The 21,998-nt window shown below is 39.0% G+C and overlaps 1 protein-coding gene across 2 annotated transcripts in view; it reads right to left on the bottom strand.

Moving 5' to 3' along the window:
* CELF2 (CUGBP Elav-like family member 2) overlaps positions 1-21,998 on the bottom strand; it is a 382,430-nt gene that overhangs the window by 296,291 nt on the left and 64,141 nt on the right. The window contains exon 2 of one of the 2 annotated variants that reach the window (XM_075521314.1): positions 16,027-16,062. In XM_075521314.1, the coding sequence (XP_075377429.1) occupies positions 16,027-16,062 (36 nt within the window). Of the gene's footprint in view, positions 1-16,026; positions 16,063-21,998 lie in introns of those variants that run through there. The other variant, XM_075521643.1, reaches the window with a different exon arrangement.

The raw sequence follows: 21,998 nt of genomic DNA, 5'->3' as shown, positions 1-21,998 counted from the left end.
CCAAGGATGCATAGAAAAAAAATTTACAGTGATAAGCCCTGACAGCTCATTTCAGCACAGCCAACAGAGCTACATAAAGCCTATACATTGCCCTAGTGAAATGTAAATACAGTGTACGGCTGGGCATATTCGGAATATGCCTCTGTTCTTAGACTACACCCTGGCCCATGGACTGTAGCTGCAGAAACCATCAAACTTTTCAGCTACTCGCCAGACATTGTTGTAGCAAGCTGGATCCACAGATGGGAGCTCTTCATGGGTCAGCAGCCTCCAAACCTCCCACTCCACGAGATGCCAGCAGATCCTCTGAACACACCGAGCAGATTAGCAGAGAAATAATTCCAGCCTGTGGCCAGATACTCATTCTGGGGACCTGCCAGTCTTTCCACTCAGCCAATCCATTTTTAAAGACAGCGTCTTATTAGCGCCTTACAGTTCTTGAATTACTTTGCCCAGTCTTTCTAATGAGACAGCAATCTGTCCAAGGGTATTAAAAGAAGTAAATGATAGACCTTTACTTTCTGATTTGATTACACAGGTGTATTCAAAGGTTAGGGGCATGACAGCAGACTGGAACACAGGAAAACTTACACGGAGCAGTTGTAAACTACAATACATGCAGGAACAGTCTTGCGAATATGGGCTTTTCAGCTTTGCAGAGAATGATGATCTTCTCTTTTACCTCCCCTAAAAGGTAATAGCCACAGCACACTCACCTTCCCCTTTGAGTGAACCCAAGTATAACCTTCAGCCCTACGTTGTAGAACTTTCTGTATTCACACCCAATCTAAACAAACTCAAAACATCTGCATCAGCTCTTCTCCTCCCATTTACATTTTACTGACCTCTAACTAAACCAGTTCAGCAAGGTGCAATTTTGAAATGCATTTTTCTGGTTCTGCTTCCCAACATCCAAGCAATATCAAGAAATGACGATCGCTTACTCCCAGAAAGATAATTAAATGTATTTCACTAGCCAAAATGTATTTGTTAACGTTTAATGCTCAAAACCACACCAAATATTCTCACTTTACCATAGGCTTCAATCTATCAGCCTAACTTATGTGGTTTGCCAAATGGTACCATGTGGTGGGACCTGTACATCGCTACAGTTCCCCCCCGCCATGTGTTATTTCAACAAAATGAGAATTGTAATCCCAGTATCACTAAAATGATGGCAAAGACAACAGTGAAACTTGTCCCCCTTAACTTCACCTGTCTCCAACATGGACTTTTCCATGGGAACCCTGTTGCGTAGGTACTCTTCAAGTCAGCAGTGAAAACAGACAGGAATGATTCATCTCACTCCAATATGGATCCGTAAAGGGCTGTGGGATGAATCCTTTCACCTGAGAAGGTGGGGAACTGTTTCAAAGCTAAGTGGGAATAACACAAACACCAGCAATGAGTCACACAAGCAGGGAACCACATGGAAACTCAACATGTTTCCAATGGAAATGAGGCAGTTTGAATTTTCACTTCCCTACTAAAAAGTTTAGATTTTATATTTAAATTTTTCATTACATGCATTTCCCCTCTTCTTTTTTCTTTTTTTCTGTGAACACTTCCCATAGGAAAACACAGTCAGAAACCTCCATTCATAGATGAGCTGCAAAGCAAAAAAAAAAAAAAAAAAATCTTCAATGGCAACAATTTTACGTAAAGCACAAAAGAAAGCGTACACTGAAACTGAGAAGCTTCTACTAGAAGAGCACAGCCAGGACCTTAGCTTTCAACCCTCATGTATGGTTTGGGTTGATATGGTCCTGACAGCTTCAGGAGCTGGCTCCTGCCTGCATGAGTTGTGCCCTTTGGCCATACACATGAGGCATGGTGGTTGAAGCAGCACAGTCTGCCTGAGTCACTGCTGCTTGGAGAGATGGTCAGGAGCCATGCAAGAGCATCCCAGTTCTCCAATGGCCTCCGTGAGGCATAGCACGTGGCTGGGTTCCTTCGGTCTGTGGATGTAGTGATTTGTGAAAAAAGACCATAAAAATCGTTCCTAGATGGCAATTTTCCTCTACCATCAAAAGTGCATTCGACATGCAAAAATTAAATGGGCTTTATTTCTACTTATTTTTTGCTTTTCAGTATAGAACTATGTCTTTCTTGAACTCAAGCACTTCCATGCCTTACCCAGTAAACTCCTGTCAGCTGAACACTATCATGTGGCTGCCCTCCTTCTCCCCCTGGTCATGGGAGCACAAGTCACAGGTTACCTCTGCCCAAACCTACGAGATTCACACAAGCTCTGGAAGAAAGAAAGCACTCCAAAGCAGAGAAATCTCTCTGTGCCGCATCCCTTTGATGCCCTCCATCAATCCAGCAACGTTGAGATGATAACACATTGCATGCAGTCACAAAAGAACGTATTTTAAATAGTAGTCTTGTTACAGATTTGTAAACATAGCTAAGCAGCAATAATACCTCCCTTCATGCTAGCTTTTGGAACAGCTGCTGTCACTGTTGCAGACCATCTACAGACAGGAAGGTAACTCAGCAAATACCTCCAAAATCCCTCTGCTTAATGAGTAGCTCAGGAGTGACAATCAAAACCAGAGCTGCAGCAAGAGATGCTTGTGCTTCTGTGTTCCCACACTTCTAGCTCTTAGGACTAATTTCAAGCTTTTGTTGATGAATTGGACCCGGGTTGCTTGGAGTTGAACCACTGAAGTCAACGTTGCTGACAACTGCCCTGCCGCTTGTGAAAGCATTTCCATAAGCCCCAGAGGGATGCGGTCTAGCTCAACCACTCTCTATTCTTTAAAATAGGTTTGGTTTTATTTGTAAATATAAAGATCAGTCATTTGCTCCATCTGATGATTGCTCTCAGAAGATCTAAATTCCTGTTTGGCTTATTACTGAGCTTTCCTGAGTTCAGAAACAAAGTTCACCCTCTGGATTTTGATGCAGGGCAAGACATCCTGATGGCTTCATGGGGAATTCGATGTAGATGAGCTCAAGGAAAGGAAAGGGCTGGGATGTGTAGAAAAGTGCTTGTTGTATGGGCAGCAGCAGGCAGCTCCATGCGTAGGAGGTGAGAGAAGGCAGCACGCTGGGAGTGGGAGAAGGCTACAAAGAAAGTCAGCTCTGAGAGAGGAGAGTGAGGAACATAAGGAATATCACAGTGTGTGGGATGAGATGAGAACAGAGATGTAGGTTTTTAGAGAACTTTAAAACAATTATAGGTTTTTACCATGGGAGGTTCTGTTTGACTAGATCAGAGTGCTTGCTTCCGTGTTACGTGCCTGGAATTGAAGCTTTCTTTGAAAGAGCTTGCTAACACTATTCCATACTTTCAATTAACATTTTATTTAAATGCTTTAAGATAGTTTCTAGATATATTAAAGCCTTACTGATGAAATCTTGAATATAATTTACATATCTAAGTCACATTTGCATTCAATAACAAGACAGCTTTCCAGTACGGAGCATGCCATCAATAGCCCCCATTACTAGCATCTTGCTGAATTTCTCTAGCTGCAGCGTTCACTTCAAAAGGCTACAGATTTAGGTGAAAGAAAGGAGACAGTGATCTTATCAATGATCAGGTATTGTTTCCAAATTTTAGCCTGATGCGTTGGAGAGTACCATCTTAACGTGTACATCGTTCAGCCACCGCTTGGACATATCTTCAGGAGTTTTACAAGAGACACAAGTCTATTTTTTAATTTAATATTCTTTTCTGTTAAAAAGAAGGGGAGAAAGTGTTCATACCTTTCCTACAACTAAAGCACAAAGTGTCAGTATCTTTCCACAGTACGTCGGCACGCTTCCCTGGGGGATTTTTCATTATAAAATCGTATCTCAGTTATCAAGTCTCAGCACCATAGAGCACATATGGGATATGTGATAAAAGTCCTTTTTTCAATCAGGAAATACTAGCAAGAGAGACTGGTGGTTGGAGTGGATTTTTTTTGGAAAGCACATTTTGAGAATTTCTGAATGTAAGGAAGACTAAAAAACATGGTGAGAGAAGCAAAAGACGAGTGATGCATCGCATGCCTGAGAGCAGCACCAGCCCACTGGTGAGCGTTGCGCAGGCAGTACTGGATGCAGGAAAATCGTGTGCCACTGTCTCTAGTTACTCCGCGAGGTCCACAGGCAGAATAATATCAAAGGTGGGCTTGGCGGAGGTTTGGGGCTTTTGTTTTGTTTTGTTTTGTGTGCCTTTCTGCTTTGGACAGTTTGATTTTTCTTCAATTAGACTTGATGTTTCACTGGAAGATTTATAGAGACCATAAATCTTATAAGCCTATAGAAGGTCAGAAGAGACCAGCTTTGATGCATGCACAAGGGGGGGGGGGGGGGGCAGAATTTGGAGCATTTCCTTTTTATTGGTTATCCTTATTTCCTTATTGTTTTTGTGAACTCTAGCCATAATTCTTTAAAGCTGTGCCTTGTCTCACAGAATGAAGTTAATCCAAAGTTGAATTTACAAAAGGAAACGTGTTTTTGGTTTTGGTTCATCCAAAGAAAGCATCACAGCTGAAAGTCAGAAGAAAACTGGACATCTGTATCTCTTGAAAAGGCAGAATATCAGGAGTTAGAAAAGACCTAAAAACCACAGAAAACAAGAATATAAAGCATCTTCTTATTGGTGTGAAAAGAGGTTTGGTTAGGGACTGAGAAGATTTTCCTGCAGGTATTTCTTTCCATAGCTGCCTCTTCTTGACTTTGCCAGCCTGTCTTTCAAAGCAGCTGCTAGATAATACCAGACGAAGAGATGAACCACTGGCTTCCCCCGAACAACAAATCTTATGCTGCTGTAAAGATAAACAGCTCCTGCCACATGTTTTCTATTACCCAGCACCCACTACCAAGGCCCTACAGCATTCCACAAGTTAATAAAATACCATCTAGATAAGATCAAAATTTGAAAACCTGCATTAGAACAGCAAGCCAAACTTGACTGCCAGATTTTCAACATCTGCCTGAGCTCTGAATTTTTTCAAATGGGTGAATATCTAAAAATGTCTGTTACGTCCCTGGCAGTGTGAGACAAATTCATGATGGGAATTTATTTCCCATTTATGTCACATTACCTGATGGAGCTGCTGAAGAAATTCAATCACTCACAAGATAAAATGGAAGGCAGAAGAAATGAGGTAGAGTCTCTCACTGCCTTGCTTAACTATACAGCACTACAAGAAAGTACAACGGACAAAATTTTTCTCAGTCCTTAAAGTAACTTTTTATTTATTTATTTTTAATCACCTCAAGTACTTGCCATTCATCAGACTCACTGTTTTTACAGAAAAACTTCAAGCAATCAATCTAAAACCCTTGCATTAATTCTAAGAGGTTCAGAGACCAGAGAAGTACTGGGGTTGTGGCATGAGTTCATGCGTAGCCCAGCCAAATCAATATCCCCTTTAAACCACATCACTCTTTTTCACCTTGCAAGTTTTGAAATAGAAGATATAGTTGCTGCTTTAACTGAATGCTTTTCTTACATGATTTATTTTCCCATTTCTACACGTGCAGTATTATCCTGAGGGATACTGTGGGGTTTTTTTCCTGCTCCAGCTACTGAACTGTTATTTCCACAGGCATTCTCCATAACAGAGAGGAAAAACATCACCACCGCATCATTTCTATAAGAGAAAGCTAACATGAAATGCCAATTAAAAGTTTCTGCTACTGTACGCTCATAGTGGATTGAATACTTTCATTGGAAGTAGGCGGTAGCTGTCAAACACACAACGCTGGACACAATCGTGCAGCTCCTCTGAAGAACAGGTCATGGGGTTGGGGGAGAATCAAGAAATAAAGTACCTTCATCATTAATGACCTTCTGAATTTTTAAATCAGCCAGAACATTTACAAGTTGTGTGTCAAGTTCCTTTTGTTGCCACCTTTTTCCTTGTCTTTCCCCCACTCGGCGCGCAGCCCGTGCTTCGGTTGCACTCCTTTCTGCTGATGCCGGGGCCGTCTGCTGCACCGAGCCCGGAGCTCCTCTGGGGTCAGAGGTGCAATATCTATTCTGTTATTAGAGAAATTACTCAGTGCAATTTCACAGTTCAGCAAAACAGACTTATTGCTTGTATGCGGTGTGTGTGTGCATGCCTTAACAAGCACTTAAAAGTTTTTCTACTTCTGTTCCTTTGTGGAAACATCCATCTTTAACAGCTTTAGAAATGTTAGCGAGCATGGTTTCTTTTTCTACTTAACTTTAATAAGGAATTACTGCCTTGCCTATAATAAGGTTTTTAAAGAGCTGAACTTCCATCTCTGCTATAAATTCAGAAACAAAAAAAGTGAACTCTATGCTTTAGATAAAAACTGAAGAAAGTAACAGGTGGCTTTTTAGTAACATGATTACTTTTATTATTACATTCTGAATATTCAGTGTTAGCAGCAACCATCTCTTCCTGTGAATGCCTTTCCAAATTCAATTGCTTTATCCAAGTTATCTCTGTTTATTTCTGCAGGGGCAGGACAGGGAAAAGTAATGCTATTTCTGCAATATTTTATTTTATTTACTCTCAATGAAAATGAGAAGGTCTTTTATACAGCTGCACAGCCTGTAATGTCAGCTCCAAGCAATCAGCTAAAAAAACCCCCACAGTCACTTTGCAGGTCCAAAATAAAAAAAAAAAGAAAACAGAAGAAGAAGAAATCAATTCATGTTGTCACAGCCTATCTAGAGTCATATTGTCCCCAGCCATTGATACAGAATGAGAACATCTGGGGATTCAATTACTCATGACATGAATAATAATTTTTCATTTTTGTTAAATAAAAACTTTTTAGTTGCAGGAACTTCTGGCTTACTTCACCATGCGATCCTGGAACGAAAGCTACCAGCAACTGAGACAAGCCACAGTCTCTTTGGCATCCATGGGCATATTGGTGCAGGTGATCTTAATAGAAAATCTTAATAAAGAAAATAATTTTTGAACATCTATTTAAAGATGGGCTCCTGAGCTCCAAGCCCTAGCACATTCCTAAATGTCACAGCCACCTTTTAAGAACTTGAATTAATAGCCTGGTTCAGAAAAGCACACTTGCCCTTTGAACCAAAGTCAGTGGCACCTGCAGTTGTCCAGTACTTTTGATTAACCCAAACCATATATCTAAGTAGTATTAGCAGTCATTTAGGCCCTTATTTTAGGCTTCCACTTTATGATTCTCAGTTCATGTTTCAAGAGAATGCTACCAAAGCCGAGTTTCTATGTGTATATTCTTCTTTCTTAATCAAGTAGAGCTGTCTATAGTCTTAGTGACAAAGCTGGGATCAAATCAGATGATACTCATTTTACAGCAATGAGTAAGCAGCAATACTCATGCTAAAATTGCACTGACTTGTGCAATCACTTTGATATCAGCAGGACTATTCTCCAAAATTAAGCACGTGAACCGTTGTGAGATGACTATCTGAAAGTTCAGAAGCAAAATAATCAGAAAGTGCTGAAAGTCAGCTCTCTATTTTTTTTGTGTTAGGTGAAGCCTGGTATCTTGTTTTCCTTCCTTCTTTCTCCATGGACATTCGTTAAAGTTAGGTTATGGCAAACAGACATGATTTGCATCCCCTCTACAACATCATGGCTTTGCTGAAGCTTAAACGTTCCCTGCAGAAAATGATGCGAAAGCTCTAAAAATTCCAAGGGTCTGAATGAAAAATATTTTCCATTATAGCCCAGCTAAGAGAAGCACTGCGCCGGCACTTTCCTGTTGTAGAAGTGCTGCGTAGGGCACAACTTGCGAAACACATTGGGAGAACGTACACAGAAAGTGGGGTAGGTCCTCAGTGGCTCCAAAGTGGCAGAACATCATCGCTAGTAAGAGAGCTACAGCACCACTGTGAGACACTAGCTGAACACGTGAGTGTGGGGCTCACAGTCGTCTTCTGCTGACCACAAAAAACTTTAGGGGCTGCCTGCTTCTAATGGCGAGGCACAGATGGGAAAATTTGCATCGTCTCATAGGAGGAATCTCAAGTCAACACCCTCAAAAAATAAAAACCAGTCACCCATTACAGCTTGCAGATCTCGTGTCTGGCTTTATGTAACATATCTAGTCCCACTGTGACCATTGCCTTTTAAAAATGTGTAGCATTTATGGACTCCAGTAAAAATGTTTTTAATATAATGTAGATGAAGTATAAACTGTTAACCTTGAACACTGGGGAATGTGTTAGGTTCTTGGGGTTTTTTTAACCTCTTTAAATAATTTACTAAGAATTGTCTAAGGTTTGCTTGTAATTCATAGCAAATCTTTTGGAATCGTTAAAATAGTTGCAAGTTTTGTAAATGCTACCATAGCTATTATTTCATAAGTAAAAGCGATGCGCAGAAGGCAGAGAACGTTAAAGAGAGCACTAAACCGGAGTCTCTGCTCTCCTAGGAGTGTCGGTGTGGGTTTCCTGACACTGTCCCACCCATGTATCATACTGCTGCTCTTCTGGGACCAATGGCAAGGATGACACACAAAAAATCCTGTGTATCAGCAGTTCATTTCTAACTATTTATAAAACATATCATATAATACTCTGTATTATATCATTATATATATCATAATACACGATACATGCCTTGTCTACGCTCTAGGAAAGGTACTAAGAGAAAGTTTCTCAACTCTGCCATGTTAACAAAGCTCTCCTTGACTTCAGTTCCTTGGCTGCTTCTCCAGAGGCAGATGTGCATAACACCTTTTTTTCCCCAAATGCATATTTACATCTGAAGTTATTCCCACGAGTTTCATCCTTTGCACTGACTTTCTAAATAACGTTGCTCTGATGTCCTTAAGTGCTAAAACAACACTTAGGATGTTTTAGCACTAAGGATACACACAAACGACCAACTTGGAGCACAAGTATTTCAACTGAGCTGGGAAATAAAGCGAGAAGAGGAAAAAAGGCGTTGTATTTTAAGGTGGTTTCCTTTGCTGTTTGTTATATTGGAATGGCCTCTCAAAATCCACCTTTCTCTCTCTTCATTCAAACTGCTGTTCAAAGGCTCATTTTTTGAACAAACTCAGGAAATACCATTCCTGTGCCAGTCAAATGGTCTCCCCAGACCAATGTAAATTTAACTTAAACCAGTAAGATATGACAGCGCTATTAAGTGGAACAGATAATGAACCTAAATAACTGCTCAATCTTATTAGTGTAGCCCTCATATACCTTCCGTTTTTCTTCAAGCCCTGCTGCTTAGCATTCATACTGCCTGATTTGGGACTAAAATTAGATTATAGGAATGCGTGCTTTTTACAAGAGGTCTTTTATTTGTTCCATAAAGTATTTAGCACTCTTTAGGCACTGTATAAATAAAAATAATCACGATCTTGGAATTCACCTTCAGGAATGGAAATGAAGAGATCTGAGTCCTTTCATTTCTGCTGCACGTTATCCTCATTGGGCACGTATGGATGGCGATGCTTTGTAAGACAAGTTAAAAAGATGCTTGGAAGTCTGGTAAAGGTGAATAACAGAAAAAAAAAAAAAAAAGGAATACGTCTCTAGTTTTAGAGTTTTACAATAGGGAATAAAAATAAAAGCCCTACCAGACTGTTAAGATAAAGGTCTGCTGTCAAATTCATTAGTGTTTGTGAGAGATGCTAACAATTGCTGGTGAAAAATGATTGTGGGGTCAAAACCCAGGTCACTGAGTAAAATAACTTACACTCACTTTAAGATTCAAAGGCTACGTATAATTAGGAGCCTTTTCAAGACTGCGAGCCGTGATATCTGAGGACTCTGCACTGTGAGAAGAGTTACTGCCTTCTGGGTCAGACCCACATCAAGTCCAACAATCATTTTTGTTCGACTTTCCCCCCTCCTTCCCAAGGTCTATATTTAGGACTTAAGTACCAAATATTGAAAGTTTTTTTGAGGTTAAGCATGCCAATGTCCTCAAAACTCTAGTAGGCATCGGCTTACGTCACTTGGCACTTTAACACTTATAAAACTCAGGCTGCTAGGACTCACCTTAAATTAAAGCTATCATCAGGTGAAACATCTAGTCTACACTGTTCCCTCAGGCTCCACTTTCAGGCAGTGGAGAAAGAAAAACAATTCCCCAAGGTTATTCACCCTGTCCTGACATAAGGCACCTATTTTTCTTCATTTCTCCCCTGGTTCTTTAGACTGAGGACTTTTGTGATGGCTAAATTCAGGCAATGTGAATCCCGCCATTAGTATCTTAGTCATTTTTGAATGTAAGTCATCAGTAAGCACATATGGATAATGACCTCCATGCTCCTTAGGCTCCTCTTAAGAGTTTAAAAATATCTCTTCAGAAAGGGATCAGATTGCACATAAGTGTGTTTTAAGATTAACATTAGCTGTAAAAACCATATTTCAAAATGGATGTAAAACAACAAAAAAAATGCCGATAGCTACCAGAAGGAATAACTCCATGTCACATTTTAATGATATTGAAGCTTCACTTAGAAAAAATAAAAATCAGACTAGTGAAGAGACAACTTGTGTATTACTTCCTCAAAAAAACCAGATTCGCTTACAATGACATCAAAGTCGTTATTATCCAAAATAATTACTGTAATTTATATTACAGCAGCTCTGAAAGACCAAACAACATCAGGGCATTCCTATACAGCACATACAATGGGTAACACGCAGTCCTGCTTGCAGTACAGAAAAACAGCTCAAAGGTTAGATGAAAGAAAACAGTAGTTAGAAATAAGCATCTGAGGCATAGAGAAAGGTCAAACACAAGAATTTTTTTATTTTTTTAAAGGGAGTGATTATTTAAATTCAAGTCTCAATTTAAAATAATGATTTTCTTCAGAAAATGGCAGGCATCCAAATTATGGAAAACCTGCTCTTTAAGACAGTTGAGTTGAGAACATTTAAATATCGAGGGCTGGAATCTTTTTCTTTTCTTTTTAATGATGTGGTTTCAGGAAAGATACAAGATGATATCATTTCCAAAGACTAACTCTGGTTAGCTACATATAGTTTGACATTCAAGAGATTTTAATGTTATCAGCTACCACTGCCTGCCACCCAGGATGAACAACATTTTCTTGAACTATTATTTATATGCCTCTAAACGAAAGTGAGTTTTGAGAAGGGATTTGGAGGTGGAAAGAAGAACTTCTCCATTAGAAGGGAGAGTCACAAATGGACAATGCCAAATCCCTGCTTTATTTAAGGGAAAATAAAACTTCAGCAAATGTTATATCAAGGTAAGGAAAATTTTGTTGTAGATTGGCAGACGCACACGTGTGGTGTAGGTGGATGGGTGTTCAAGCCTGATATGACTGGCAAAGCAGCACCGGTGACATGAGAGGACATCCACAATATATGAAACACGAGGGGCAAAAGGTAACCTGGTGGTCTCAAAGTGAGAGAAATTGCTTGGCAGGCGACCTGAAGGGGACCAGAAGAGCAAACCCAGAAGCTAACCCCAGCTCCCATCGTCCATGCAAAACCAGTGAAGACGGCAATTGAGATGTCAAGTAGGTCTTCAGTCCATGCCCCTATTACTGTCAGGAAAAAATCCTTTTCATTTTATAGTAATTAAAATGCTCATAGATGTTTTATTAACTCACTCTACAGAGCCACATAGATTTTATAATTCATCCAAGCACTTACAAGTAGTTACTTGGGTTAGGCTGTCAAGACAGAAATGATTCAAAACCTTGTGTACTTAGCTCCTTGGAAGACATATCATTCCCTAACACAATGGTACTAGAAAGACTGCTGACAGTTAGTGATCAAGAGATTTCATTTTGCTTGTCATATGGTGGGTTGTCAATTCTTCTTTTCCCTTTAGATAAAAGCTTAGTTGCATTAGATTTAAATAATGGTGAAGTTGCAGGTTAACATTTTTCAAAAGTACCAAAGCGACTTCAGTACTTAAATTCTATTTTCAAAATGCTGTAGACATGCAAGAACATAAGTCTCTACAGTAAATGGAACTTAGACGGTATTAAAGAATTTTATGGAAAGGTGGAGAATAAAACCCCAACTCAAGAGGGCTTAAAATTTGTACCCTACTCCAGACCACGGGTTTAAAATATATAAAGTTTGCAAATTATTACAATTCTAAGACAAACTAAAGATTTAAATTTCTATTTTGAACATACTTGATTGTTTTCACCTCGATGTACCCATGCCATTATATTTTATTGCAGATTTCCTCCCACCCTTCCCAAAAAAATTTCTAAATGGCAGTTTTAAGATGGCCCTTACCTCAAAATACAAGTTTTCCTGAGTTATGCTCAAGATTTAAGCAAGGGCTGCAGAGATCTTTCTACAATTTTTTCTATGAAAAATAGCTATGCAAATTATTCTCTTGAAATTTTTTTAACAGTAAATATGAACAGCTTAGAAGAGGAAGTGACTGTTTAAACTTTACTCCCTCCCCTGAGTGAAATGTAAAATTGAGCCACTACATAAAAGTGGAAAAGTAGCCCAGATTTTACGTCTGTTATCATTACTAACCTAGTATTAAGCAAATAAATAATCCATGTAGTTAGTCTATATTTAAAATATTTGTTCTTCTTCAAATATAAAGTAACTTTCACAGAAACAAACAGAAGTGGCTAGAGACTGAAATCATTCCTTTGATATTGAAGCTGAGTATTTTCTCGTTTAAGCTCCAAACATCATTTCCCTTATGCCCATAGGGCTTTGCACTGTGCTCGAGCACTCCACCTCACTAATTTACTGCTCCCCTCGACCGCTTAGCTCAGATGCTGGTCTATGAAAGGGTGCTTACAAGCTTAGGTACCACAAGATTTTAGGAACTTATCTTCATTCATTAATTGTTCTGTATCATCTTTAAATAGTGGATTTCTCAAGTTAAGCTATATTTCTGCTGCTACTTTTAGTTTGGTCTGTTATCGCAGGTACCATCTATGTAATGTCGAGAGCAAATACAGTTTGAAATATGACTGCCATAGCAGCTATAGAACATCTAAAAGGAAAAAAAAAAATAGGCCAGACCTTTATTAAATTTTAAAGTATGCCTTCGCTACACTCTTGTAAAGATCCAAATAGGGTATTCAAATCTCTAGAGATCACCAGTATAATTTCTTTATCATGTTCCATTTAAAATTTAATTATGTAGTCTACAACAAGAAGTATCTGAGTACTCTAAATAGGTCATGCAATGAACAACTTAATATTATTATAAAGTTTTCCTTGTGAAGATCCGTTCTTTGATGTGCTGTTGCAGACAGAAAGCCTTTCTTCGAAAAAAACAATATACATTCATAGATATAATAATGTCATTTAATATAAAAATTGGAAAGCTTCTTTATCATATTTTAAGTTTAAATTTTCAATTTCTTCTCTAGCCTCAGCTTCCCAAAATCATCAGAAATAACTGGTAAATTAGAACTGACACGATATAATTGTGCTGAATATTTTTATATCTTTCTACAGGCAAAGTTAATCTATTAGCTTTCCTTCTAAAAGATGTCCACCAACTCAGATTTTTCTACTTTTGCCTATCAATGACACATATTCTTCAGTGGCAAGACGTAAGGTAATTTCTTCTTCCTCTTAAAAATAATCATTAGAGATCAATCAGCAGTATTTAATGGAAAATGACTATATTAAAAAGTCAGCATTTACCGAGACACTTGGTTATATTTTCTATTTTTAAAATGCACATAAGTAACCTCTCTTGATTACTATAGGAGAAGAGAAAATATTCAAAATATTCTCTTCCGTGACTTCTGACTATTTACAGGGCTTTCTGGGAACAAATCCCTAACTTGTCTTCTGTAACTCAATTACGTAAAATTCAGAAGGGGTTTCTGGGAAATTTTTTTTTCAATTTTTTTTTTTAAATGACAACAAAAAAATAATGTCACTGGTGCCTAAATCTTCCTGACAGTCAGACAAAATATTCAAGTACAGACACATCTGTTCACACTTACATCGCTTGCAACAAAACCCCTTTCACCAGGTTTACAAATGCTTGAAAAGGATTTCATCAGCTCTGGTCACAAAGACACCCATAAGTCATTATTGCCCTGAGAACAGGCATCGTGTTTACCCGCACAAATGAGAGTTAGATTTCTAGGATTACAGAGGGCTTTTTGCGCCCCGTCGGACGAAATACAACAAGCACAGTAACTACGGGCAAGCGGTTATTAGTTTCATCATTTCAAGGTGCAACACTTAAAATTTTATATGCTATAAAGTAGTTGCAGGGTGAAGGTGGAAGAAGATGTGGTGTTGGTGGGGAAATTAGACTGTTTCACTGTTATGAATTAATAATAGCAAAATGGTTCACTTGAAGTTTGAAAGAAGAACAAAAAAAAAAAAATTAGATTAATACATCACAACATAAGATTAAAAACCCCAAGGAACTGCTTGTTTGGAGAAACGCAGGAATAGGTGAATCCCCGAGAAGGCTGGAGGACTAGCCAAGCTGCGCAGAGCTGTAAACATTTGTTTTAAATCAAGACAAGATCATTGGTTTTAATATTTATAACACAATTACAATGCCTTGTGCACATTGCTTGTATAATCTGATTTTTACTTGCGACATCTTGCCACAGTTGAAATTAAAGCCTTGTGGTAATAATTCAAAAACCACATTTAGGCAATCATTAATAGCAAGTATGAAACTGGATGTTTATTCAAGCACCTATATCTTTCACTTTAACTTTAATTTAAAATGGAATTCATTTCTGCAGTACAAGGACTTCGTGTTTCCAGTATATTAGTCATATAATACCTAACCAATTAGGGGCATGCAGTCAAACTGGAAATATTTTAGCACTAAAACCAGTAAAAGATACAGCTACGCAGTGTTATTGACATTCCTAATCAAGGAGACAGCTATTCTGTCGAATCTCTGTTTTCCTTTTTTTTTTTTTTTTGTATGTATGAAGAATTGTAATTCTTTTGCAATGAAGATGAATAAAATCTTTTATGTGTCAGGTAGGCCTGTCATTGGTCAGCACTTCAAACTCTTGGCAAAATTTCACCAGCATGTTTGCTTGCACAACTGAGGATATCAAGTCATGGTAAGTCATAAGAAGAAAAGTATCTAATAAATGCACAACTGAAATAAATTACACAAGTTTGTACCTACATAACAAGGTGATAGATTACAAAGGGGGAAAAACCATCACAGACAGTGAAAATCTACATTTTTACAGCTTAACAACACAGTCAAGCCAACCAATATACATCACGCACACCATAAAGAAAGGTAGACATTTTTTCTCTGCCTTAGAAGCAGCAATAACTTGTGTGTATTACCATGCTTAAAGAAAACTGATTTTCTTGTTGAAATATCCTTTTAACATTATATATTGTATAAACTACAACGTTGGTATTAATCAGAGGATAACACCCCCCCTCCCAACCATGATCTCATTAAAACCCCCTGCACCTCAAAGAGCAAAACTGGTGGCAGAAGATGCAAGAAGACTGAGAGCACCATTTTTTCTTGCTTACCATCTCTGCTAAGTGACAGGTTACCATATCAGATTTTTTGTTTCCCTTCTCTCCACCCTTTTCTCTATCTGCATGATTACAGCACTCTATTGCGTCCTCTGACAATATGTAGGCAGGTCTCTCTTCAAAAACCTGTATCGCAGCCTGGGAGTCTTGTCTAGTTCTATTATTTTATGAAAAGCTTTCTCAGCGTAGAAGAATTTGGTCTAAGCTACTTTCCTAATGAAAATGCCTTCAGATCACAGTGGTTTTTTCCTCCTACCTCCAAGTTTCCCTCCCCTCATCCCTCAGGTGAAATTTAAAGGAAAAGCCAAACCACCTGCAATGGGTATAATTGCACAGCTGGAAGAAAGCCACATCTCGGATTTTTCTCATCAGGTGCACAACTGTGCTAAGCCTCAAAGCAACTTCAACGTGTTGCTTTAAGCTATGTAGTTTTGGTTGCGCCCGTATTTCACAGTCATTTGTCTGTCTATGGCATGCAGTGTGTGTTCTCCTCTCCACACCTCCCGTTCTCAATATCCCAGCAGTTTTCCTTAGGGAAAAGATCATGTTCTGGCTCAAAAGGTCGGGCTTCTTTCAGCACCTTCCAGACATTGATACACAGATGCAGTATAGAGCAACTTGCTTACCTTGGTAATGTTCCAGATAACTCTGTGGCAGTTTCTCTGAAAGACACAAAGCGAGGAAAAATTAGCTTGTGTTTAAAGAAGCTATAAAATTTTAAAGACGCCTTTATACTGCTTGTATTTTTTAGGAGTGCAGACACACATACACAGCTTTATACGCGAATGCGTCATTTGCGGATGCGACGTCTGCATGATCATATACACAAGAATGTGAAAAACAGATGATGGAGTGTGATCTAAGGATTTCAACAGAATAAAGTTCTTAATGGTTCAATTACTCATTTTTAGGCATAAAATTATCACTATTTCAAATGCCAGCACTGTATGATCCTACGTAGCCAAAACGTAGCACTGGGCCAATTTTCCAGTGGAAAAAGTTCCCTTTTTTCAGTACTGCTGCAAAAGCAAGACACTAGACAGATTTATGACACTGTCACGCACTGAAAAAAATACACTGTTAATGTTAAATCTTCTTATATTGGGTTTTAGGCAATAGTTATTTTCCAAATATGTGATTTTTGATCCAATTTACTTGTTTGAATCTGTTTTGTGGGTTTGCAATTTCATTGAGGGAAACTGAGTGTGAGATAGTGAAAGTGAGCTAATGCAACCGGTATGTCACATTAAAGCACTATTAAATATATTGTCATTACCTACGTACACAATCCTTAAAATACAGCCCAGATCTACCACCACTCTATGTCCTTGCTCCCCTCTCCAGCACATTTGCTTAGACCTTATCCAAACATCAGGAAAACAGCTGGACAGCTCCACTTCTCCTTTCTCTCCCACGTATAAGACCTTAAAAAAGCCAGCAAGGAGACATAAAGGGCTTCATTCTCCGACACTTGACCAGAGGTTCATCTCATTTCACACTTTGCTCGTCCACTTATGAAATCTCTGTCGTATGTGTAAGTTTGCTGCACAAAAGGTAGCTGGTTAGTTCATACCCTGTTTGCTTCAGCTGAGATCCAAATTGCAAAATTTCACATCTGTAGCTTTGAACTTGTGGTATGGGACAATTCTCAGCATAATACTCTCTTCTCCTTGTTTACAGCTAAGGAACAGAAAATCCTTCCATTAGCTTTACATACAGGGGGAAAAAAATCTAATCTTTTTTTTTGTTGGGGGTGGTGGTGGTAAAGACAGGTCTCAAAATCTTCCTTGCCTTTTCTATTCCCCAAACCATGGATCTGGTGATCTCTAAGTATGGAACCAAGCCTACACATTTTTGCCGTGAGGGTATAAACCTTATAAATACAGATTGAACCCGCAAGCCTAATTTCTTTAGGAATCCGAAGAAAAAAAAAGAAAAGAGAGAGATATTTTTGAAGGCTTTTGTAGAGTTTTATCATGTTCTGAAGCCACTTTTTTTGATGGGGTGGCTACAGAGTTATTATAGCAAAAGCACAATAATTCAGAGCTCTTCTTTAGTTCTAGATCCCCCATGCTTTTTGGCACTATATGAACTATGAGCAGCTACAAGGGTCTTGTTTTTTTAGTTATTATTTTTTTTTTTTTATTGAGCACCCACAGTGATACCCAGGCTTTTTCCTTAATGGTTACACTGGCAATTGTAGACTCCATTACAGTGTCAGAGAAGATAAAATGGTCCCTCTAAACATGCACGGCTTTGCATTTTCATTGAGTCTCTATCTTCAAGCTGTGCAGTCTGCCGGTCACAGAAGGTTGCCTTAAACCTCCCAGTGTTTTGCTTCAAAAGGCACAGATCAGAACCGTGTTCAGTGGTTGCAAAGAGGAATAAGCAAAAAATAAAAAGATGGCTCACACCCTTTTCTTGCGCACACCATTCAGCAACAGAGCGGCAGATATTTCAGCCCTCTCAGAAGAGCCAGTTCCCACCCCAGCGAAGGCAGCCAGGTATGTATTTAGCAGGTGCCTGTGATGAACAAAGTCCATCATATAAATGACATCAAAGGTTGAGAGCCAGGAGCAAGAGGAAGAGGATGTAAAGAGGTAAGAAAATGAAATTAGAGTGGAGCAATACAGACTTGGTTTCTATGGGGTAATTTGATACAGCTGTACATTTTAGGCATTTTATTTTCATTAAACTCCTGCACATTGGTATCACAGCACCTTATTTTCCAAGCCCTGCTCATGACTTACACAGCTCAAAGAATTAATATGATATTTTCTGTAACCTATCAAAGAACTGAATCACTAAATGGTTCCAACAGGCAGGAAATTTTTCCCTTCCACCACTAATCACAGGCATCATCTCCTTTCACTGAAATGCTTTTTTGGGGAAAGAACCTGGACTAAAAGGTCAGGCTGGGCCTTTCTTTGTTTCTTCTCCTAAAGGGACTCCCTAGCCTTTAGCTGCCTATTATCACGCTAATAACAGCATAGCACAAACCTCATTGCTTTAGGGTATGGGAGCACATATTATAAAATAGCAGTTGCTCACCCAGCTTGAAAAGACAACGAGGCAAATCGCAGGTGGGTATTGCAGGAAGCCTCAAGAAGCAGCAGAAGCTATGTTTAAAAAAGGATGTTAAACTAGGAACACACTGTCAGCTTCTGAGCAGAGCAGTCAGTGACTGATGCATCTAAATTTCTAAAGATTTTCATTTTTCTTAAATAACCCTCTCTACAAGAGATGCTGGCCTTATGAAAACAATTATTAAATAGTCGATACATCTGAATGTATCTGACTGTAAATCTGAATGTGATCAGAATAACACTGCAGGCCTTTATCATATACATTTTTAATGTAATTAATTGTGTTGCCAGTTTCACATTTGGTCAGATCAAATTCCAATTTTAAACAAAAATATGCAAGGTAATGATTTTTGAAATACAGATCGAACTCAAATAAAACTCTAAAACTCACAAGTAAAAGAGGAGAAGTCTGATTACTTCCCAGCTATCCAAAGATTTCACTGTTTCTCATCAACTCAGTAAACATTTAAGCCATAAAAAAAATTAAAAACTCCTTTAGAGTATTAAACTAAAAATATTATTTTCCTAGAAAACAAACATAATTATCCTTGCAATGTTACTGGAAATAAATGGTACACGTATTGCTGAAGATGGTTAATGTCCACTGTAAGTGTCCTATAAATATCAGGAATTGAAACACTGCTCTATAAATATATTTCATGGGAGTTTAAAAAAGAAAATCATATGGAGCAAATTACTCATCAAGAAAACCCTTAAAGTTTATTTAAAGATAATGGATACTCATTCTGCAGTATTTCAAGAAAGTGAAGCTAGACTTATACAACCAATTTTCAGATCCCTAGTACTCCCAAATGACACATACAATAAGTATAACTCGTAATTTACTGTATCTACAGAAAAAAATATTTTCTTTTTCTTGGATAAAAGCAAGAGACGGATAATACTCAAAGGGAAAATGAATATAAGACCATGTATTTTCACGTCCTGCCTATGATATGAAAGGATGACCTTGAAAAAGAGTGAGGATGGAAACCTAAATGCTTTGTCAGGGCTGCCCTGAATTCCACTGAAATCAGTGCCAATGCAAATGGGATAAGCTAATGCACAACAATGCTAAGGACAGAAGAGGACAAGGCTAAAGACCCTGGAAAAGCTGTTAGGTGGAGGGTGACATTACAAAACGCAATCGCAGCGTTTCCAGAAAGGTCATCTACAATTTCTGAGCATTTTGTGTTCAGCTGTGCAGGACGGATCTGGAGCAGCGCGGTCCGTACGTATGGAAGATGAAGGTGCTGTTGAAGCCAGGATGGTGCTGGCTGGGAGGTCTGCACCCCGAAATGCTACCCCATCACATGTGGTCTCCCAGAAAAATCAAATTGCAGGTTTACAGATTGTTCACTAGACCTGCGAGGAGCTTTGACCTACTGAAGAGGCTCCGCACCCTCCAGAGAGCACTACGTAGCTATTTTCAAAACCCAGAAAGCCTCTGTGGGCGATCCAAGCACCGCACACACATTTTGTCATTTCTCTCTACAGGCTGAGAAATCCTTCCCGTAGGATCGGAGTAGGATGTGTACCAAAGCAGAAAAGTATAAATATTTTAGTCAAAACTTTATAGTGAAGTGGAAGTGGGAAGATCTGCATAAAGATCAGCAAACAGACTTTACTGCCTATTAGTTTTGTTTAAAGAAAGTTGTTCAGGAAAACTCTTTAGAATATTTGGAAAGTGTTGTGTTTGTATTAAATGTTTTGTTCACTGGGAAATCATATGGTGCTCATGTCTCAGAGGCTGACTGGCAGCTGTTGTTACCCACCTACGTGCAGAGTTTGGCACAACACAGCTCTGAGGGTTAACTGTGCAACATTTTTGTCCGGTTTAATACTCTGCAGAGTTGTAAACTCCGGTTTAATACTCTGCAGAGATGTAAACTGAGGCACAAGAGACAGGGCAGGGGTTTGAAGAGCAACTGAGGTAATCTTGTGTATATTCTGCTAGATGCATGCCAGGAAACTTAGCAAGTACTGAGTTCAAACCATGTGAGTCAAGACTGTGCTTAGAAACAATTTTTTCTTCTGCAGGATCATGACACTTTTAGTGATTTAGAAAGCCTTAGGTCTCCATCAAGAACAATTTTTGTTGTGAAAAGGAAAGCATATGGATTCAAGCTAAGCAATCTGTCAGGGTGCTGGGGAAGATGCAAAAAGAGAGGCAGCAACACATTCCTGCAATCGTGTCACCATTCTTCCTTTTTCCATCTCACACTTTGGGGAGAGGATAAAGCCCACCTACGGCACACGAGGCACATGAGGATAAGGACATAAAGATGAGGGTGAAGCTGAAGAAGGGATCTGTATGGTGCGCTATTAAGAAAGCAGCACAAATGCAAGCAGAAAACCCCCAAATGCAGAATATGGAAGTCTTCCAGCTTGTGAACAGAAGTGTCCATAGCCTGAGGTCATGGTTGTAGGCATCAGAGCTGGCAGTTGTCATTTTAACCAGGAGGGTTAGAAGGTCCTGTCTTCTCCAGGACAAGTGACCATGACCCCTTTGATTCCCAGGGATGTGTAGCAGCATTTAGTTCTATCGCTTATGCTCATTTTCCATAAAGAACAAAAAAAACTCCAAAGGTTAAGCTGATATTTCTGGTTTGGGTGAAATGTTCAACCCTTTACTAAACAGCGTCCTACACCTGGCACAAGCATTAATCATACCGGAAGGGATATATTTGTGAACAGAAATAAGTACAAGTTGAAGAGAAATGAGGTATTTGAGAGGATCACTTGAAAAGTTATGTATTTTTCCAGGAACAGTCACTGTGGGCATAACTGGATATGCCAACTGTGCTGATAAGGTGTGTGGAACAAATTGCAATAATGTTGATAACTAGGAAGGTCTATCTTGAAATATTTCCAAATATTGCATAACCGTGAAGTTGTTCTTTGTTTTGCCCCACAGGCAACTCTGGTTTGCCAGAACAAACAAGGCACCTGATGCTTTCGACCACTCTTTCCTGGCTCTGCCCACACGCAGACAGGGAGCAGACACCATACTACCAACTCTCTACACTACACTCAGCAACACAAGAAAATCAGGGTAGAGAGGTGTCCAAAACATACTGTTGAGCAACACCTCTTATCTACGGCGTTGGTGGCTCCTGTGACCACCAACCAAAGGGATACGTCCCATTGATTTCAATGGCTTTTAACCAGACCATCAATAAACAGCTTTTTAAATTGCGTGGGTCCACGCTTGCACACACACTCGCTGCTACTGCATAGACATGCATCAGTGATGTGGCAAGAGAAAAGACGGCTACTAATTGTCAGTATAAAGCAGAACTAAAGAAAAGTTTACAGCAGGAAATGAAGGATTTTCCACTTAAAGCAGGGGAGAACAGCTGAAGAGGAACATTAAATTAGCTTTAAAAGGAAGGTTGTACCGGGAGGAATATAATTACTTAGTTGGAATTTCAGCAAGACTTGGGAGTCAATGCCTCTACTCTTGCAGAAAAGTGCCATGGGATTTTTAATGACCCCAAATGGTCAGGACA

Source organism: Mycteria americana, chromosome 1 (genome assembly GCF_035582795.1).
Source record: "Mycteria americana isolate JAX WOST 10 ecotype Jacksonville Zoo and Gardens chromosome 1, USCA_MyAme_1.0, whole genome shotgun sequence".
Lineage (NCBI taxonomy): Eukaryota > Metazoa > Chordata > Aves > Ciconiiformes > Ciconiidae > Mycteria > Mycteria americana.
The sequence above is the reverse complement of the archived record's forward strand: the minus strand, read 5'-3'. Positions and strand labels throughout refer to the sequence as shown.